At 45.9% G+C, this 19876-nt stretch overlaps 1 protein-coding gene across 5 annotated transcripts in view; it reads left to right on the top strand.

Annotated features, from left to right (window-relative positions):
- KDM5C (lysine demethylase 5C) overlaps positions 1 to 19876 on the top strand; it is a 314227-nt gene that overhangs the window by 166756 nt on the left and 127595 nt on the right. For all 5 annotated transcript variants that reach the window (XM_029607393.1, XM_029607421.1, XM_029607412.1 and 2 more), the window contains 2 exons: positions 18715 to 18834; positions 18920 to 19114. In XM_029607393.1, the coding sequence (XP_029463253.1) occupies positions 18715 to 18834; positions 18920 to 19114 (315 nt within the window). The remainder of the gene's footprint in view (positions 1 to 18714; positions 18835 to 18919; positions 19115 to 19876) is intronic.

The raw sequence follows: 19876 nt of genomic DNA, 5'->3' as shown, positions 1-19876 counted from the left end.
TCGTTTGGAGGCAGCAATAGCGTACAGTGCAGATGCCCTCTATGACCTCCTTCATACGTCAGCCAGATCCATGGTTTCGGCCGTTTCGGCATGTCGCCTCCTTTGGCTCCGCAGTTGGGCGGTGGATGGGTCGTCCAAGGCTCACCTCGGAGCGCTGCCGTTCAAGGGAAAATTATTGTTTGGCAAACAGATGATTTGATGTTGTCCCTCGGGAAAAACAGGGCATTTAAACTGCCTGAAGACAGGTCTAGAACTCGGTCCTCTTTCCCTAGTAGGTCCCATTTCTGAGGAAACAGGAGGTCGCGTCCTCAAAGGTCCTCCGGTTCCTCCTACCGTTTGGGTTCCTCCCGGTCCTCCTCGTGGCCGCAGTCCTTTCGTGGGAAACGGTTCGGTAGACAGGGGGGAACCCCGGTGGGAACAGGGTCCAAGGCCTCCCAATGAGATGCCGTCGGTCCATCCCTCGTGTCAGCTCCAGTCCATCGTTCCAAACGTAGGAGCCAGATTGGCGTTGTTTTCCGAGGAATGGGCCAAAATAACGTCGGACCAGTAGGTCCTCAGCGTGATAAGGCATGGTTACGCGTTAGATTTTGCACAGACTCCGGCAAACAAGTTCCTGGTGTCGCCCTGCAAGTGTCCAAAAAAGTATGCAGCAGTACGGGGAACCCTTCGACGCCTGGAAGGCTTGGGAGCGATATCCCCTGGTCAGCGAGGCGAGGGCCGTTACTCCATTTATTTCATCGTACCAAAGAAGAATGGCACGTCAAGGCCAATTTTAGATCTGAAGGGGGTAAACAGATGCCTTTGCATTCCACGCTTCAAAATGGAGACGATTTGGTCGGTGATTGCCTCGGTCCGTCCAGGCGAATTCCTGGCCTCCTTGGATCTCACGGAAGCGTACCTCCATATAGGCATTAGCCGTTTTATCAACGGTTCCTCAGGTTTTGCATCCTGGGCAGGCACTATCAGTACAGGGCTCTTCCTTTCGGCCTCGCCATGGCCCCCCGCACGTTCACGAAGGTGATGGTAGTGGTGGCGGTTAAGCTTCGACGAGAGGGGTTCCTGGTACACCCCTACTTGGACGATTGGTTGATTCAGGCCAAGTCCGAGATTCGGTGTCATCAGGCGGTCGACAGAGTCCTTCATCTCTTGCAGTCCCTGGGATGGGTGGTCAATCTCAACAAGAGTCATCAGTCTTTGGAGTACCTGGGAGCCCTGTTCGACACAAAACAGGGCAAGGTGTTTCTTTCCAGGGAGCGGGTGTGCAAGCTTCAGAGTCAGGTGCGACGGTTATTGTCTCTTCGGCTTCCGCAGGTTTGCGATTATCTGATGGTTTTGGGTTCTATGGCATCAACGCTAGCTTTGGTCCCCTGGGCCTTTGCTCATCTACGTCCGTTACAATCAGCGTTGCTTTCCCGCTGGAAGCCGGTGTCAGAAGAGTTCCACCTTCCGCTCACGGCTCGGGCGAGGGCCAGTCTTCACTGGTGGCTAGAAGCGGACCACTTGACTTGTGGAGTGTCCCTGCCTGGATGGTGGTGACTACGGATGCCAGCCTCTCCGGTTGGGGAGCGGTCTGCCTGGGCAGGTCAGTGCAGGGCCGGTGGTCCATGACAATCTCAGTGGTCTATCAATCGACTGGAGACCAGGGCAGTGAGCCTGCCGCTGGTACGGGGAAAGGCGGTCCGGGTGTTGTCGGACAATGCTACCACCGTGGCGTACATAAATCGTCAGGGTGGGACAAGAAGTCCACTGGTGGCGGAGGAGGCGCAGCTCTTGATGTGCTGGGCAGAGCAACATCTCAGCAACATTGCGGCATCTCACATCGCCGGAGTCGACAATGTTCAGGCGGACTTCCTCAGCCGTCATCACCTGGATCCCGGAGAATGGGAACTGGCGGAGGACGCTTTTCGCCTCATCTGCAAAAAGTGGGGGACACCACACATGGACCTGATGGCCACGTGGCAGAACACAAAGGCTCCTCGATTTTACAGCCGGCGGCGAGAGAGGGGGGCCGAGGGCGTCGACGCATTGGTCCTGCCCTGGCCGGCGGACGTGTTGCTGTATGTGTTTCCTCCTTGGCCGATGATAGGCAAGATACTTCGGCGCATAGAGTTGCACCCGTCCAACGTGATCGTGGTGGCACCGGCGTGGCCGCGGCGCCCGTGGTTCGCGGACCTCATTCAGTTATCGGTGGATTCTCCCCTGCGTCTTCAGGGGTTCGCGGGGCTCCTCAGTCAAGGCCCCGTTTGTTTGGAGGATGCAGATCACTTTTGTCTCGCGGCATGACTTTTGAGAGGCAGCGTTTGAAGAAAAAAGGTTATTCGGATGCAGTAGTAACCACGTTGTTGCGGTCCAGGAAGCAGTCTACGTCCTTGGCTTATGTTCGAGTCTGGGTAATTTTTGAGGACTGGTGTACGGAACGTAATGTGGATCCTATCTCAGCTTCCGTCTCCGATATCCTAGCTTTTCTTCAGGCTGGTCTTGCCAAAGGTCTCTCGTGTAGTACCCTTCGGGTCCAGGTGGCGGCGCTTGGTTGTCTGAGGGGCAAGGTGCATGGGGCACCCCTGGCACTACACCCGGACATCGCGCGCTTTCTTAGGGGTGCTAAGCATCTCCGTCCTCCATTGCGTCATCCTTGTCCGTCCTGGAATCTCAATTGGGTACTCTCTGCCTTGTGTTTGTCTCCTTTTGAGCCAATAAAGCGGTCAACTTTCAAGGACCTTACGTTAAAGACAGTTTTCCTTGTCGCGATTGCCTCGGCAAGGCGAGTCTCTGAGTTGCAGGCGCTGTCATGTAGGGAGCCGTTCTTGCAGATCTCGGATTCAGGGGTTTCCTTACGGACGGTCCCCTCTTTCTTCCCGAAAGTGGTGTCTGTGTTTCATTTGAATCAGTCGATCGAGCTCCCCGCTTTTACGGTTGGGGAGCCGTCTGATCCGAAAGCGAAGGAATTACGGAAGTTAGATGTGCGGAGGGTCCTCCTCCGCTATCTAGAGGTTACTAACCCTTTCAGGGTGACTGATCACCTTTTTGTTCTGTTTTCCGGTCCGAAGAGAGGTGGTGCGGCTTCCTGGACTACAATCGCCCGTTGGCTTAAGGAGGCCATTGGCTCAGCGTACGTAGTGTGGGGAAAGCCTGTTCCCGTGGGTCTCAGGGCTCATTCGACACGATCGCATGCTGCTTCGTGGGTGGAATCTTCTCAGGTGTCGCCTCAAGAGATTTGCAGGGCGGCTACTTGGAAGCCGTTGCATACCTTTACTAGACATTACCGGTTGGATGTTCAGGCCGCTGATTCTGGGGGTTTTGGAGAGAGGGTACTCCGAGCGGGACTCTCTGCTTCCCACCCTCGGAAAGTTGGCTCTGGTACATCCCAGGTGTCCTGGACTGATCCGGGTACATATAGGGAAAGGAAAATTAGTTTTTTACCTGATAATTTTCGTTCCTGTAGTACCACGGATCAGTCCAGGATCCCGTCCGTGTTTGCTGATCTGAAGTAACGGAGAGTCCGCTCGTTGTTTGTTTACCTAATCTGATTACTTGTTTCGCTCCTCCGTTTGGGGAGTTCTGTTCCAGTTGGGGGTTTGAATTGCTCCCCGTTGAGGATAGGTTATCTAGTTAGTTTACTTGTCCTTTTCTACTTTGACATTACGTAAGACTGAGGGGCTGTGTGAGGCACATTGCCATATATGGCTGAGTCCGACAGATCTTGCTCTGTCTCCATCTACTGGTGCAGAGTCACAACCCAGGTGTCCTGGACTGATCCGTGGTACTACAGGAATGAAAATTATCAGGTAAGAAACTAATTTTCCTTTAGTAAATGTAATGAGTTGGACCAAAAAGTGTCAGTTTTGGATAACACCACAGCCAATATGCCTCAACAAATATCTACCATTAGAGCTCAAACAAGCTCATTTCAACAGTCCCAGCAAATGTTGATGAAGGATAATGCTAGTTTAGCATCAAAAGTAGAAAATTTGGAGAACGCTATAAGGAGTAAAAATTTAAGAATTATAAACTTTCCTAAGGTGCCACTGATTACTCCGAGGGATATGTTTAAAAGGTACTTGATAGAAATATTAAAAGTAACGGAAAACGCTATCCCTCCAACATCAGAGATTTTATTTACCATCATATAAAAAGGAGTCAGATCCACAAAGGGAAGGAATGGAGATATTGCAACCGGTTGAAGTACCTTTAATGGACTTAACTGCACTTATTGAAACATCGGACTCTGAAATAGCGTCCCCTGCTACATTATAGTGTCATTGGTTCTTGAACCTGATAGAGACTGGCTACTGAAATTGTTTTTCAGGCATAGATTAGAGAAGTTTATGCAGTTCAAGATTAATATGTTTCCTGATGTTTCGCGCCAAACACAAAAAAAGGCGCAAACAGTTTTTACTAATGAGACTGCAAGTGCAACAGATTGGTGCCGGCCGTCCATTGCTCCTACCATGTGACAGGGGCCGACCAATGGCACTGGTAGCCCCTGTGACATAGTAAGGGCAAAGGCTATCGGTGCCATTTTGAATACCGACAGCCTGCGTGCAGGGTATGGCTCCAGGACCCCCGCTGGACCACCAGGGACTTTCGGCAAGTCTTAGGGGGTGACTTGCCAAAAGTCACCCCCTAAGACTTGCCGAAAGTCTTAGGGGGTCACATGGTAGATTGCTCCTACCATGTGACAGGGGCCAAGCCCCTGTGACATAGTAAGGGCAAAGGCTACTGACGCCATTTTGAATACCGGCAGCCGACGGCCCACGTGCAGGATATGGCTCCAGGACCCCCCGCTGGACCACCAGGGACTTTTGGCAAGTCTTGGGGGGGGTCAGGAGGGTAGGGTGTTGTAGTTAATTAAATTTAAAGGGTTGGGATGGGGTGTGTTTTGTTTTTTTTTGGGAAACAAATACATATGTAACTAATGAACGGATCAGGGTCCCCCGAGAACGGATGCAACAGATTTGGGTCCCCCCGAATACGAATACCAAATGGGACGAATCCGTCCCTGCTGCACATCCCTGCAAAATAAAGAGAAGCAGCAGGACCACGTGGTGAGTGATACTGCTCCCACCCCCAACCCAGCCGTCTAGCCCAGCACTGTTTTCAGGCCCTTAAATTGCAGACGCTCCCTGGGGCGTCGCGCACCCGAAGGAGCGCGACCTAAGGGGCCTGCCCCTTAGTGCGCTCCTTTGTGAGCCTTTGTGAGGATTCAGACAAAAGGCCCTCCTTTCGCTACACTACCCCACCACAGCAGTGCTACACGCCCCTTCGTGCAGCCCCAAGTGGAGACTCGGCCTCTAGTACGGCTCAACATTTGCTTCGCCTCCATTATTGCTTATTCTGCCCTCTTCTACCACATCCTGGTGGTTCAAGCATTCTGAGAAGCCTCAGAGCTCCACCAGCTATCATAGCCACAGGCTCCTCCCTTTCCAGCCCCACTCGATTTACCAGCACTGCCCATAGTTCCAGTAGCCACCATGCGTTCCTTCAACATTCCTATCTTCTACAACCGTCTGAGGAGACTCCCTAAGCCCTACCCACATTCACGCAACCGACAACAGAGGATCATCCCCATCTCTAATAACGCCTTGCACACAACTACTAGGCCTGGCACTTTTCTCACTGACTTTATTCAATGCTCAGTCCATCTCTAAAAAATCACACATCCTCAACGACCTCCTAAACGATACTAAACCAGACATCTGTGCTATCACAGAAACCTGGTTAAAAACTACAGATACAGTACTTCTAAATCAGCTACCTACCCAGGCTTATGACCTACTCTCTATTCCCAGGATCAAAAAAAGAGGAGGAGGGCTGCTCCTAGCCGCCAAAAAAGGATTAGGCCTGACCCTACAAGCCACAATTACAACAGCTAACCTCGAATTTGCCCTCTTCAAATCAAAATACCTTCTAATCGGATTGATTTACGCTCCCCCAGGAATTCTCGAGGCAGACCCTTCCCCCATCATTGAACTAGCCGCCAAACATCTTAATGCAGGAAAACCAGCGATCCTCATGGGAGACTTCAACCTGCACGTGGATGTCCTACCTCGCTCCACCAACTGCGAAACCCTACTCTCCTCCCTCGGCCACATGGGGTTCAGGCAAATTGTCAACGAACCCACCCACAAGGCAGGTCACACGTTAGACCTCATTTTCGTAAATGAAGGAATATCGTCCGTTAACAATCCATCATGCCTACAGGTCCCTTGGACGGACCACCGAATCATCTCCACGGCTCTAGAGATCATGGAACACCCTCCCCAAACTACACATGCAACCTCAGTCGCCATCAGAAAACCTTGTACTGGAGAAATCCTCAGCTCTCATTTATCCAAAGAACTAGCTCAACTAAACCTCTCAGACGTCAACACTGCCACTACCTCATGGATCAACATCACCAATAGGGTGGCTGATCAAGTATGCCCCATGACCACAAAATTGCTCTATCCTGAAAAGGACAACAGGAAACCCTGGTTCACGCCGGAGTTGAAGTCGCTCAAACAAGAGCTCAGATGTAAGGAACACAGGTGGCGAAAAAACCCGTCCACTATTACCCTCTTGGCTTATAAATCTTGCCTAAACTCTTACAGAAACATCATCAATATAACCAAGAAAGAATTCTTCTCAAAAAAGATCCACCACTTTATCTTCGACTCTAGAGCTCTGTTTTCCTATGTGTCAGCCCTCACTAAACCAACTTACCCCTCTTATACCAGACGCACAAGCATCCAACAAAGCCAACGAACTGGCGGTCTACTTTGAGAAAAAAAGACACCCTCCTCGCTCCTCTCAAGGGGCCCTCTCCTCAACCGAACTACCCTCCCACCACCAGCACACAACACTCTCACCCAACCCACATGCAATACAAAGCAACTACAGCTTCGATGGCTTCCCTTGAGCACACGTCCGCCTTAGAAATTGAAAACATCCTTAGGAAGATGAAGCCCTCGTCCCACCCACTTGACCACATCCCATCCAATCTACTGTTCTCTATTCCTAATATCATCGCTAAACCGATAGCAGACATCATAAACTGCTCGCTCTCCGAAGGTCAAGTCCCTGACCAACTCAAGCTTGCTATTCTCAAGCCTCTCCTTAAAAAACCTAACCTTCCACCCACTGACCCAGCTAACTTCAGACCAATTGCCAACCTCCCAATGATTGCAAAAATCATGGAGAAGGTAGTAAACAGACAACTATCCGAATTCCTAGAAGAGAATGACATTCTAACCTCCAATCAATTCGGATTTCGAAAGTCACTGAACACTGAATCTCTACTAGCCTCGCTTTCTGATAACATCCTCATCAACCTGGAAAATGGTCAACCTTTCCTTCTCGTCTTACTGGACCTCTCCTCAGCGTTCAACACTGTGAACCATTCCTGCCTCATTCAGCGTCTAGCAGATATTGGTATAACAGGTTCAGCGCTCAACTGGTTCAAATCTTTCCTTGAAAACAGGCAATACAAGGTTAGGATTAGCAACAAAGAATCACTCCCTATCAGATCAAAGCTGGGGGTACCTCAAGGATCATCCCTTTCACCTACACTATTCAATATTTATCTCCTTCCACTCTGCCATCTACTATCTAACCTCAAGCTAACACACTTCCTATACGCGGATGACATTCAGATCCTCATCCCGATAATGGAATCCCTCCACAAAACATGGTCTTACTGGAACAGCTGCCTTTCGGCAATCAAAAACATGCTAACAAGCCTCAACCTCATGCTAAATACTAGCAAAACTGAAATCCTCATAATAGCTCCAGACAAGTGCTCTCTATTCAACCCAACTAGTTCCACCCAACTCTCCTTCACATCAATCGACCACACGCCACAAGTAAGAGATCTTGGTGTACTTCTGGACAACCAACTCAACTTCACCAAGTTCATAAACAATACTACCAAAGACTGCTTCTTCAAATTGCAAGTCTTAAAAAAATTAAAACCTCTTCTACACTTCCGAGACTTCCGCTTGGTACTACAATCTATCATCCTCCCTAAACTGGACTATTGCAACTCACTCCTCCTGGGCCTGCCAGCCAACACCATCAAACCACTTCAGATGGTCCAGAACGCGACGGCCAGAATTCTCACTAACACCAAAAAAAGGGATCACATCACCCCTATCCTCCAAAATCTTCACTGGCTGCCTATAAAATTTAGGATACAATTTAAATCCCTCATGATGATTCACAAGGCTCTTCACAACATCTTCCCCCCTCAACCTATCCTTCCAACTACAGCAACACATCTCCAATAGACCAATCAGAAGTGCATATCAGAACATGCTTCACACCCAGCCAACAAAAACCTCATTGAGGAAACAAGCTCTGTCCATTGCAGGTCCCCATCTTTGGAACCTGCTCCCACCGGGCCTCCGCCAAGAACCATGCCTTCCGACATTCAAAAAGAAGCTAAAGACTTGGCTATTCACTCAAGCTTTCCCTGAGAGCTAAAATCTGGTGAAGCGAGAGACGATATACCTCTGTACATATGTTCCTGATTTATGGTTCCCAGTTACATTTAATTGAGTTTATGAAAGTTCTCTTTAATAGTTTTCCTGTATACTTGTGTTAATGTATTCTGCCTTGAGGCGACTGTTTTTTTTTTTTGTTTGAATCTGTTTATTAATAGCAAAAACAGGATACAACAGAAAAATAACAATATAACAAATGTCAATAATTCCGGCACGACCGCCTACCTTAATCTAGTAAGCCGAATGAGTTACAGCCGGAATATCCACTATACGTCAAAATATAAAAACCGTAACAGTTATGTTAAATTATACTAACAAATTGCTATACTTCAGTTTAACAGGTACATTTCAAGATATTCCCCAACCAGGACATCATCTAGTGCACTAGATCCTGAGTACAGACATATTTTAACACTTTTGAACAATGACACTCATCTTTATCCACTAGCATATCTTGCTATTATTGATTTTTTTAACTTTTATTTATACATACTAAGCAGACTTATAATTCTTATACTTCTTATCTTCCCCCCTCCCCCCAAATCTTCCCCCGAAATGCTATAAGTAGTAATTGACCTTCCCCCCCCATCCAAACCTTGACACTCATATTACATTTATATATTACATTTACATTTACCTGTATATTTAGATACATGTACATTTAGATATACATATACATACCAAGAGATAGATTGACCCATTCCTATGGAATCTGGACCCCCACAAAGCCACCACCCCCGTCATCTGGCGTAGTAAAGGAAACCTTTCGGTTAAACTAGTGAACCATACTCCCCGGACCACAAGCGTTCTCCTCCGCTTCCCAACCACCAGTCTCTTCCAAGTCCGATAGCCAACGTTACATCTCAGCTGTTTGCCCGAGTTTCCTCCTTCAACGAAGGGAGAGATGAAATAGCTTCTTCAGGCAGTGAATTCACATAGTCTTGCCATATATTAAGAGTTCTATCTCGATGTTTTGCAGATTTCTGTCGCGCTGATAAGTATTCATAATGCAATGTCTGTTGTAGTTTGTGTTTCCACACCATCTTGTAACGAGGAGCTGGATTTATCCATTGATTCAGTAAAGTGTCCAACGCTATAAGTATCATTTTATGCAGAAATTGAATTCGGCATTTACTTAAGGGATTGTCCATATAGTTCACCAGTCCAAAAAGCCAAATCCGCGGTTCCAGGCGGACAGTGATTCCCCATATCGTAAATAACAGGGTTTGTAGGTGCTGCCAAAAGGCTTGCACAATTTCACATGCCCAGAAGTTATGATAGTAGTCCGGATTTTGAGCTCCACACCTAGAACAGTCCTGATTAGTAGTCAGTCCCATACGGAAAGCCACCACTTGGGAATAATATGCTTGATAATAAAATTTATATTGTTTGTCTCTCAAGATCACATTCTCACATATGGTAGGTATTCGTTGAAAACAGCCTTTAATGTCGTCCTGGGTAATAGGTTCCGGCAACACTTTATTCCACTTGTGTAGGACATTCGAAAAAACTGGCAATAATGTTAACTGCTGTAATGCTGAGTAGTACTGCGAGCATGTGACTCGTTTTTCCAGAGGACCCTTAAGGAATAGGAGGAGTTGATAAGAGCGAATAAAGGATATGTCATTATGTAATTGCCCCTGAATGAAATGTCTCAATTGTAAGTAGCCATAGAAGTCTGTGTGGAAGCTGGTAACGATTTTGAAGTTCCTGGAAGCTGTGAACATACGTCGACTCTGCATCATAATGTAACATTTGTGAAATATTTTTAAGGCCTAAATTGGCCCATCTGGTGAATAGGAAATGTTCCCCTCCTGGTGGAAATGCGGGATTGCCCGTGATTGATTGACAAACCATGTTCTCCGGACGTACTTGATGGAATTTACAGACAAGTTTCCACATGGAGCGTAAAGGACGGATAAGTATACTGGTGATGCAAAAGGATGGAAGCGCCGTGGGAGATCCCTGCAACACTGCTGCCGGCGATAATGGGTGCAACCAATGCTTTATAAATCTTATAGGTGAACAATAATCTGTAACCAGAATCCAGTCGCGGATATGTCGGAGTAAACTAGTGTAGTTGTACAATCTCAAATTAGGACAGTTTAAGCCCCCGATATTTTTTGGCCTCATTAAAACCTTCAAAGGGATCCTTGCCCGTTTGCCAGACCATAAATAGCGGTTCAACGCTTTGTCTATCTCCGCCACATCTTGTGCTCTGAGCCATATAGGCACCATACTGAATAGATATAGCCACTTTGATATTTCCATCATCTTTATTAATATTTTTCCAGACAGAGATAGTGGTAAAGTATGCCATGTTTTTAATTTCTGTAACAGTTTCTGCTTAAGGGGTGTAACATTTAGGGAATAAATGTCCTTCGGGTGGGCTGGTATATAAATTCCCAGGTATTTTAGTGCTCCGGTAACCCATTTTAAAGGGAAATGACCTGGCCAGGTGGACTGTAAAGTTCCGCTTACATCCAGCGCTTCAGACTTGTCTACATTAATCTTTAAGCCTGCAAATCGTCCAAAAGTTCGTTGTATGTTGAGTACATGCGGAAGAGCTTGGGTTGGGTTCGTGAGATAGACTAACATGTCATCCGCAAATGCAGCTATTACAAAATCCTCTTCCCCTATTTTCTGTCCTTGCAACTCAGGTGCTTGAGCTAATTTGCGGAGCAGGGGATCCAAAGAGAGAATGTACAAAATCGGTGACAATGGGCACCCCTGCCTAACTCCCCGCTGAATCCTAACTTCATTAGAAAGAGAGTCATTTGCCATAATATATGATTTGGGGAGTTTGTAGAGAATGGATGTAGCTTGAATCAACTGCTCTGGGAAACCAAAACGCTTCATTACAGAGAACATATAGTCCCAAGAAACACGATCAAAAGCTTTCTCCGAGTCGAATCCCACTACCATAGCCTGCTGTTGTAGCCGATGCGACGTTTCTAAAGCTGTTATCAAACGAAAAACGTGAGCTCCTGCATTCCTGCCCCCTACAAAGCCAGCCTGAAAGGGAGAAATCAAATGAGGCAGGACTGCCCCTATTCGGATGGCGATAATTCTTGCATATAACTTCAGATCTGTATTCAGCAGTGATATTGGTCTGTAAGACGCTGCTTGTTGAATATCTTTTCCTGGTTTAGGTAATACCGTAATAAAGGCGTCGTTAAAGGTAGCCGGAAAGCCAGCTCCCAGCCACGCATTATTAAAGAACAACGCAAGTTTATCAACCATACTAGCGCTCAGTATCTTATAATACTCCACAGGGAATCCATCGGGACCTGGCGACTTGTTACATTTTCCTGTTTTTAACACTCCCGCAATTTCCCCCACAGAGATGGGACGTATCAGCATCTCTTTTTGGACGTCAGTAAGGTGTGGCAGACGTATATCTGAAAAGAATGCCTCCTCGTCTATTTGATTCCCTTCTCTGTCTTCCTGATAAAGGGATTCATAAAATTGTCGAAGCGTTTCAAGTACATCCGCTGTTTTGGTCACATAATTGCCTGTGTTAGTTTTCAAACCAGTAATATAAGTTTTCTTCCGTTTAATAGCCACCAATCTGGATAATAGCTTGCTCGATTTGTTGCCATGTCGATAAAAATAATGCTCGGTTGTCTGTAGAGCTTTCTGTGCTCGAAGATGTAAATGCGCATTGAGCGAGTGAACACATGCCCAATATGTCGCCTTATGGGAGGCAGAAGGACACACTGCAAGCTGTTGTTTTGCCTGCTGCAGTTGAGTTTCTAGCTGTAATATAGTATGATTGAGTTGCTTACTTTTTTTTATAGTATAAGCAATTATCTCGCCTCTCATAACAACTTTTCCAGTTTCCCAGAACAAAGAAGGGTCATTCAGATAGATGTTGGTGATTATTCTCCTGAAATTCCTTCCATTTAGTACGTATATATTCATGAAATTCCACATCTTTCATCAAATGACCTGGGAGTCGCCACGTTTTTCTCCCGGTGTGCCTCGAAGTGACCCAAAGATCTAGCCATATGGGTGCGTGATCTGCCACTACAATGGCTCCTATTTCTGCTGATTCCACTTGAGGAAATAAACGGTCAGATAAAAGTATGTAGTCTATTCGCGATAGAGTACTATGAGCTCGAGAGACATGAGTGTATTCTCTTGTCGTGGGATTCAGTATCCGCCATGGGTCAACAAGGCCCAGGTGCTTTCTGAGTAGTGTAACACCAGATGAGGCAGAGGAACGAAATCCTTTAGGTATTTGGGATTTATCCAGTTGAGCATCAGAAATACTATTCATATCCCCAACCACTAGCAGTTCTCCTTGAGCGTTAGCAAGAATTAAAGAGATCAGTTTAGAGAAGAATAGTGCATCTGGCACATTGGGGGCATAAATGTTGCATAGTTATTTGCTTACCCGCTAAAGTGCCCTGTATGAGAATATAGCGACCATTTGGATCCTGTATCTCCTTTGTTACCTGTAAGGGAGTATTTTTATTTACTAGTATTGCCACCCCCCCTTTCCTGCCCGCCGCCGGAGAATAGTAGCAGTCTGAAATCCATTCCCTACGCAACTTTGCACTTTCCTTCTCTGATAGATGCGTTTCTTGTATGCATGCGAGGTTGGCTTTTAAGCGCTGAAGGTGTTGCAGTATCTTTTTCCTTTTTACAGGGGTACCTAAACCATCAACGTTCCAGGAAATGATCCTGTATTTACCCAGGGTGTGTCCATTTTAATTCCAGGCCGTGAAAAACTTCAGTAAACATAAAGGAAAGAGTTGCAGACCCCCAGCCTAGCCCGCAACCCCCCTTCTTCCTTAGATTTTCCAAAACAGATAAATCACATCTCTTGATATAAACCACAATCATATAGTGTCTTCCCTTCCCACTCCCCCATCGATCATAACCCATCCCCTACCCTTTACCCAGGAAAAATAACTATTCCCTAAGTACAACTTACAGACAAAGAGCCCTCTGTCTGAAGTGCTAGAGACCACGTTCTGGAGCGTTCCCGCTCCCCAGCCAACTGTAGAACAACTTTGGGCTAATTTTATTAGAACAGGGAATCCATCGCAGTCGTATTCATTTTAAAATGTGTTGATGTCATGCTGTTACTCCAGCACGGAGTATACATTTAGCTTTCTTATTTGTGCAGAATCAGACATATCTTATGCCTTGTCGCTAAGGGCATTCACATATTTGTGCGCTGCTTCTGGTGTCTCAAAAGTTCGCCCTTTTCCCCCATCCCAGATTTTCAAGATGGCCGGAAACTGAACTGCAAATTTTATTTGTTTATCTACCAACTTGGCACATACCGGGGAAAAAGCCCGTTGCTGCTGTGCAACCCGAGCAGAAAAATCCTGTGTAATTCGTACCTTGGTGCCTTGATAGAGAATTTCTTTAGTTTTCCTCGATGCTACCCACAGTTTTTGACGATGCGCATAATTGAGAATTTTAGCTATCGCAATCCGAGGCCTCGGGTCTGCCTCTTTCCTCGTTCCCACTCTGTGGGCCCTTTCTATTACGACCTGATTTTTCAGTTCCGGCGCCCCCACCGCTTCAGGCAGCCATGCTTCCAAAAAGGCTTCCAGTCCTGATTGATCTACGGCTTCCGGCAAACCTAGAAAGCGTAAGTTAGATCTCCTTGCTCTATTTTCTAAATCGTCCAGTTTATTTTGGACCTCTGTCATCAGCTTTCCCTGCGATTCTACTTTCCCCGTTTGCGCCGTCATCTCGTCCTCTAACACTGATACGCGTCCCTCCACGTGGTCAAGTCTGGGGCCTAATTCAGCGATCGCTTCTCTCACCTCAGTTAATTTCTCGGAAATACCGGCTAATTTTTCATCCAGTGTTGCCGCAATGATTGCCTTAATGTCCGCTGCCGTAACTGCTCCCACAGAAGGAGGATCGCCATCATTTGCTGCTGCCGCCGCCATTTTAGTCTCCGGCACGGACTTAGCTTTTTCCTTATCTTTTCTGGCAGTTTTGGAGGCCATGATCCCCGGTGAACGATTCATATAATTAACTATCGACATGTGCTAGTGATATGTAGCTACCAAGGAATGTCTGAGCCCTCGAAGATTTATTTCGCCGTTTGGTGTTGGCTGTGGAGCCGGGAGCCGAAGCAAAGCACGTCTGCCTCAGCTCATCCCCCCACGTGATCCTGAGGCGACTGTTTTAATGTATTTCCGCCCTGGAGGCGACTGTTCAGTTCCTTGTAAACCGGTGCGATATGTATTCTTTACAGGAACATCGGTATATAAAAATAAATAAATAAATAAATAGTCTAGACCTTAAAGGGTGCTTACACCCACACAGATTTCCAGGTCACAGAAAATCTCTGATTTGTAATAGGGGATCACCACATCCAGTATTGTATACTGCCCTTCAGCCTGGCATCAGCCTTGCATATTTTCATAAAACGTCTGGTGGTGGCAACATCACAATGCATATTGAGTGCATTTGTTCCCCTACCTGGACAATTGGCTGGTCAAGAGCATGTATCAAAGCAGTGCTACAGGATCAATAAACAAAACCATCTGCTTATTGGAGTTAATACATTTTGTTATCAACTGCCGCAAGTCCCACTTGAGCCTGTCATCTCAGAATTTATAGGGGCACTGCTAATCATGATTTGGGAGACGAATATCAAATTGCTATCTACAGTGAAGAGGATACAAATGAACCAAAAAATATAAGTCCAAGGTAGGAAATTTTAATAAATGAAAAAGCAGCAAATCTAACCCCTGAAAATTTATTAACTAGGAATTTTTACAACAAATACTTGAGTGGAAAAGTCATCTCTCTCATAATGTCAGGCTAACTGTTGCAATATTTTTCAGCAACTTCCATAAAGCCTATATATATTTTTTTTTAATCTTCGAATTTATGCCACCACCCACCTTCAAATTCAATCTTTGTGAACAAGTGAATTCAGTGAAAAAGGCTTCTAAACACACTTATCTTGAATGGTGAGTACTTCAGTCTCTGAAAACTTGATAATTTAAAGAAGAGGACTAAACCAACGTGGTCCTCATTTCGGAAGCAATCACTTCCTACATCAGGAGCAGCCTCTTTCTTCTTAAATCTTTTTCCTCATTCAAAAACATTTTGTGATCATATTCCATGTAGATACTCTGTGAAGTTCATCCCACCATCCTAAATGCTCATTGTATCGTCTGTGTCAAGCGAGTCAGTGGCATCAGCATAAGTTATGTTTGGGTTGTTGGACCTTATGGCATCAACATTCTGTTATGCCTGTGGCATGGCTTCACATGAGAAGATTCCAGTGAACCTTCAGATCACCGTGGGTTCAGGCTACTTGGTATTTTCAGGACAGCATCCGAATTACTGAATCTTTTGAAGGATTTTCTATTCTGGTAGCTAGTCTGTTACATTCTGGCCATGGATGTACCTTCCCAAATTCTTCCAGTTCAACTTGTCCTAACAAAAGATGGTCCATCCTGGGATGGAGAGCCCATTTAGAGGGGCTTTGCATACATCGCTTTTGTTTTGGCTCAGGAAAAGCATCAAATTTAACTTCTTTGAGCAAAGAGCAGTTTTGTATGATCTGAAGGTTTTCAGATATTGGTTGGCCAACAAAGTTATCCTTGTCATGACAATCAAGTGGCAATGTTCTATATCAACAAGCACAAATGAATGGGATTGTACCTCCTATTGAAAGATGTTGATAAGATGTGGGACTGGACTACCTCTGAAGGAATATTCCTCAGAGCAACATATCTGGCAGATGAGGAGACTGTCTTAGTAGACAGACTGAGTCAGGTTCTGAAACCCCATAAATGGTCCCTAGACAAGGAGGTAGCAAACCAGGCATTCTGCAAATGGGGCACACTCATGGTAGATCTGTTTGGGTCTCCTCTGAACAGAGAGGTACTTCTCTTGTGCTCCAGGAATGGGGATTGAAGCAAACTAAGCTTGTATGCCTTTGCCCTAGATTGAGGTCAGGGTCTTGTGTGTGTGCGCACGCATATATATTCCAGTTCTTGTTGAAATTCAGAGACCAGAGAATTGATTTTTATAGTGCCTTTTTAGCTGAGACAGATTTGGTTTCCATTCCTGTGGGTGATGTCTATCAGAGCTGCAGTCAGGCTGGGGGAATTCCTCAACTCTCATTACTTTGTTCGGGGGTTGTTACGCCATCCCAGCATTGGCTCCTTGGCCCTGACAGCCTGGATGTTGAGAAGGTAGTTCTCTAACCCCTGAAGCTTTGAGGATGCATCTTGTGTTCTGACTTCTAAGAAGGACTAGGAGGAAGTCCTATGGGTCAAAGTGGAGGCAGTTTGCCTTTTTATTATTAGGATCTAATACCTTTTCCTTTCTCCTGCTCCACACAAAAATTGCTTAATTACTTTCTACACCTCTGAGTCATGTCTTGAGACCTTATTACAACTGGCACTTCCCACCACCATATAGAAGTTAGATTCATCTCTGTACAGCCTTTAGTTGTCAGATTCATGTGGGGCTTGCTTCACTTAAAGCCACCCATCAAGCCTTCCACAGTGTCATGGGACTTGTGTGGTATTGGCTCAGCTGATTAAAACTCTCCTTGAGCCTATAGATTTGTGTGAGTTGAAGTACATGACCTAGAAGGTCATATTCTTTTTTTTTTATAATTTAATCTTTATTAAATTTTCAATCACTCTTACATGATTAATAGTTTTCCTTCATAATCAAAGTAAATAAATGTGCAATACATAAACATCAACATATAATTTCACCATAATAATTATACTATTACTGCACTATTTAACATATAATGGGAGCCATATTTCAATAAAACATTTAAGGAAAATATAGCTATGGAGATAAGAGGACACAATTTCTTATCTATTTAACTCACTGGAGTTGCTGAAGCTTGATTCGTTTTTTCAAACTCTTTATCCTTTAAAAATTGTTCCATATGTTCAGGCAATGAGAAAATAAACTTATTTCCTTGATAATTTACAAAACATCGGCAGGGGAACTTTAAATAAAAAGTTGCCCCTAACTCTAATGCTTTTTTCTTCAACATTAAAAACTGTTTCCTACGGCTTTGCGTAGCCTTGGAAACATCAGGAAAAGTGAATACTTTTTGGCCACAAAATAATGTCTCGGTTTTTTAAGGATCTTTCAAATATTAACTCCTTGTCTCTTTCCTGAACAAAAGAAACAAACAAAGTTGTCCTTTTATTTACCATATCTAAGGAATCTTCCAAGAAAGTTGATATTCCTGGGGACTGTATATCATCCAATCCCCCTGGCCTATCAACCTTATATGGGAAATAATAGAAGGTCATATTCTTGATGGTGATCACTACAGCCCATAGTCATGGAGCTCTAGGCCCTAGTGGCTTATCCACCTTATACCAAGTTTTTTCTCAATAGGATGGCTCTGAGTACATATCCTTAGTTCCTGCCTAAGGAAGAGTTAGACATCCACCTTAATCGGTCCGTCATCTTTCCAATATTTTTCCCAAGCCAAAGGTCGGAGCTAATTTCTTCCAGCGCCAGGAAAGTGCACAGAAAAGCAGTAAAAACTGCTTTTCTGTGCACCCTCCGACTTAATATCATGGCGATATTAAGTCGGAGGTCCCAAAAAGTAAAAAAAAAATAAAAATTTGAATTCGGCCCGCAGCTGTCGGGCCGAAAACCGGACGCTCAATTTTGCTGGCGTCCGGTTTCCGAGCCCGTGGCTGTCAGCGGGCTCGAGAACCGACGCCGGCAAAATTGAGCGTCGGCTGTCAAACCCGCTGACAGCCGCCGCTCCTGACAAAAAGGAGGCGCTAGGGACGCGCTAGTGTCCCTAGCGCCTCCTTTTCCCCGTTTTTCCCGCGTCGCCTAATTTGCATACTGAATCGCTCGCACCGGCGAAGGGACGGTGCGTGCGCCGGGAGAGCGGGCGTTCGTCCGCTCTCCCGCGGTCTTACAGTATCGACCTGTAAGTATAGCTTCCAGAGCTACTCTGTATCATTGGTACTCGCATATACTATGATTGTCAGCTTCTCCCTAGCACTCTCTCTCAAATTCTATTTAGGTGATGCATGAGATCTGCCACTTTTGCATCAGCCAGTTGTTACCAAGCAATCCTCAATGTGCACCAGGCACACTGATATCTATTTTTCTACTGATTGAGTTGCCAGTAACAATGGCATTTCTAACGCTTTCCACCTGGCACTCTTCTGTAAAGACCCTCCTGCATTGCTGCCAGGTCTTCAGTTAAAACACCTTTTTGTTCTACCTACTCCAATAGGTTGTCCGCACCAATCAATGTGCAGGAGAGTTTGTCATCACCTTCCCTCGAGCCTATCACAGCGGTTTCAACCAGGGCTACAACTTCGCTGAGGCGGTTAACTTCTGCACTGCAGACTGGGTGAGTGTGTGTATGCTCTGTGGCCCTTGCTGCTTGTCACTTCCTGAGTTTCCTCTCTAAGCCTCTGTCCTCTCTTCAATTGCAGCTGACAGCTGGGCGGCAGTGCATTGAGCATTATCGGCGTCTGCGCAGGTATTGTGTCTTCTCACATGAGGAGCTTATCTGCAAGATGGCTGCCTGCCCCGAGAGGCTGGATCTGAACTTGGCAGCTGCTGTGCACAAGGAAATGTTCATCATCGTGCAGGAAGAACGCCGGCTGCGCAAGGCCTTGCTGGACAAGGTGAGGGCCTTTGTCTAGCTTCCTACCTCTTCCCTAACAAAGTATCTGTAATGGAGGAGGGCAAGGTATAGGCTTTTAGAAAGGGGAGAGTTGTGTGGAAGGATCTGTTAAGTAATGCCTAGCACTTACCCCTAACACCTACTCAGAGTTAACACAGAGAACACTTAGAGGTTCTTACTGAACACTGCTTAGGCCCATCTGCCCTTGGGTATATGCCCATACACTGGTGCCCTACAGCTAAATGTTTCCTCTTACCTCTTAGCAAATACTCTTTTTACAAGCTAGCTCTTGTTGGTTTCTAGGGACACCGAGACTCCACAAAACCCAAGGGTCATACTGTTGCTAGAACCTACGGACCAAATATAAAAAATGCTGGGATCCTTGATCAGACACAGGGCTAAGAAACTAAACAGTTCATTAGGAAATAGAGATACAATGAACTGTAAGTTCCCTGTATGTACCAGGATCAGTCCAGGACACCTGGGTTGTGACTCCGCACCAGTAGATGGAGACAGAGCAAGATCTGTCGGGCTCGGCCATATATGGCCATGTGCCTGCCACAGCCCCCTCAGTCTTACTCTGTCTCCAGTAGATGGTGCAGGTGCAGTCACAGCCCCTGCCTGCCCTGGTACTGGTAGTAAGTCAGGGTTGAGTTTTTTTCTGTTTTTTAGTCAGTACTGGTTTGCTATAGTTCCAGTCTTTTGTTTCTTAAATTTTTTCTTAATTTTTCTTAAATTTTCCTGTGAGGAAGTCCCGTCCGCC

This window comes from Rhinatrema bivittatum, chromosome 1, assembly GCF_901001135.1.
Source record: "Rhinatrema bivittatum chromosome 1, aRhiBiv1.1, whole genome shotgun sequence".
NCBI classification, from domain to species: domain Eukaryota; kingdom Metazoa; phylum Chordata; class Amphibia; order Gymnophiona; family Rhinatrematidae; genus Rhinatrema; species Rhinatrema bivittatum.
The sequence above is the reverse complement of the archived record's forward strand: the minus strand, read 5'-3'. Positions and strand labels throughout refer to the sequence as shown.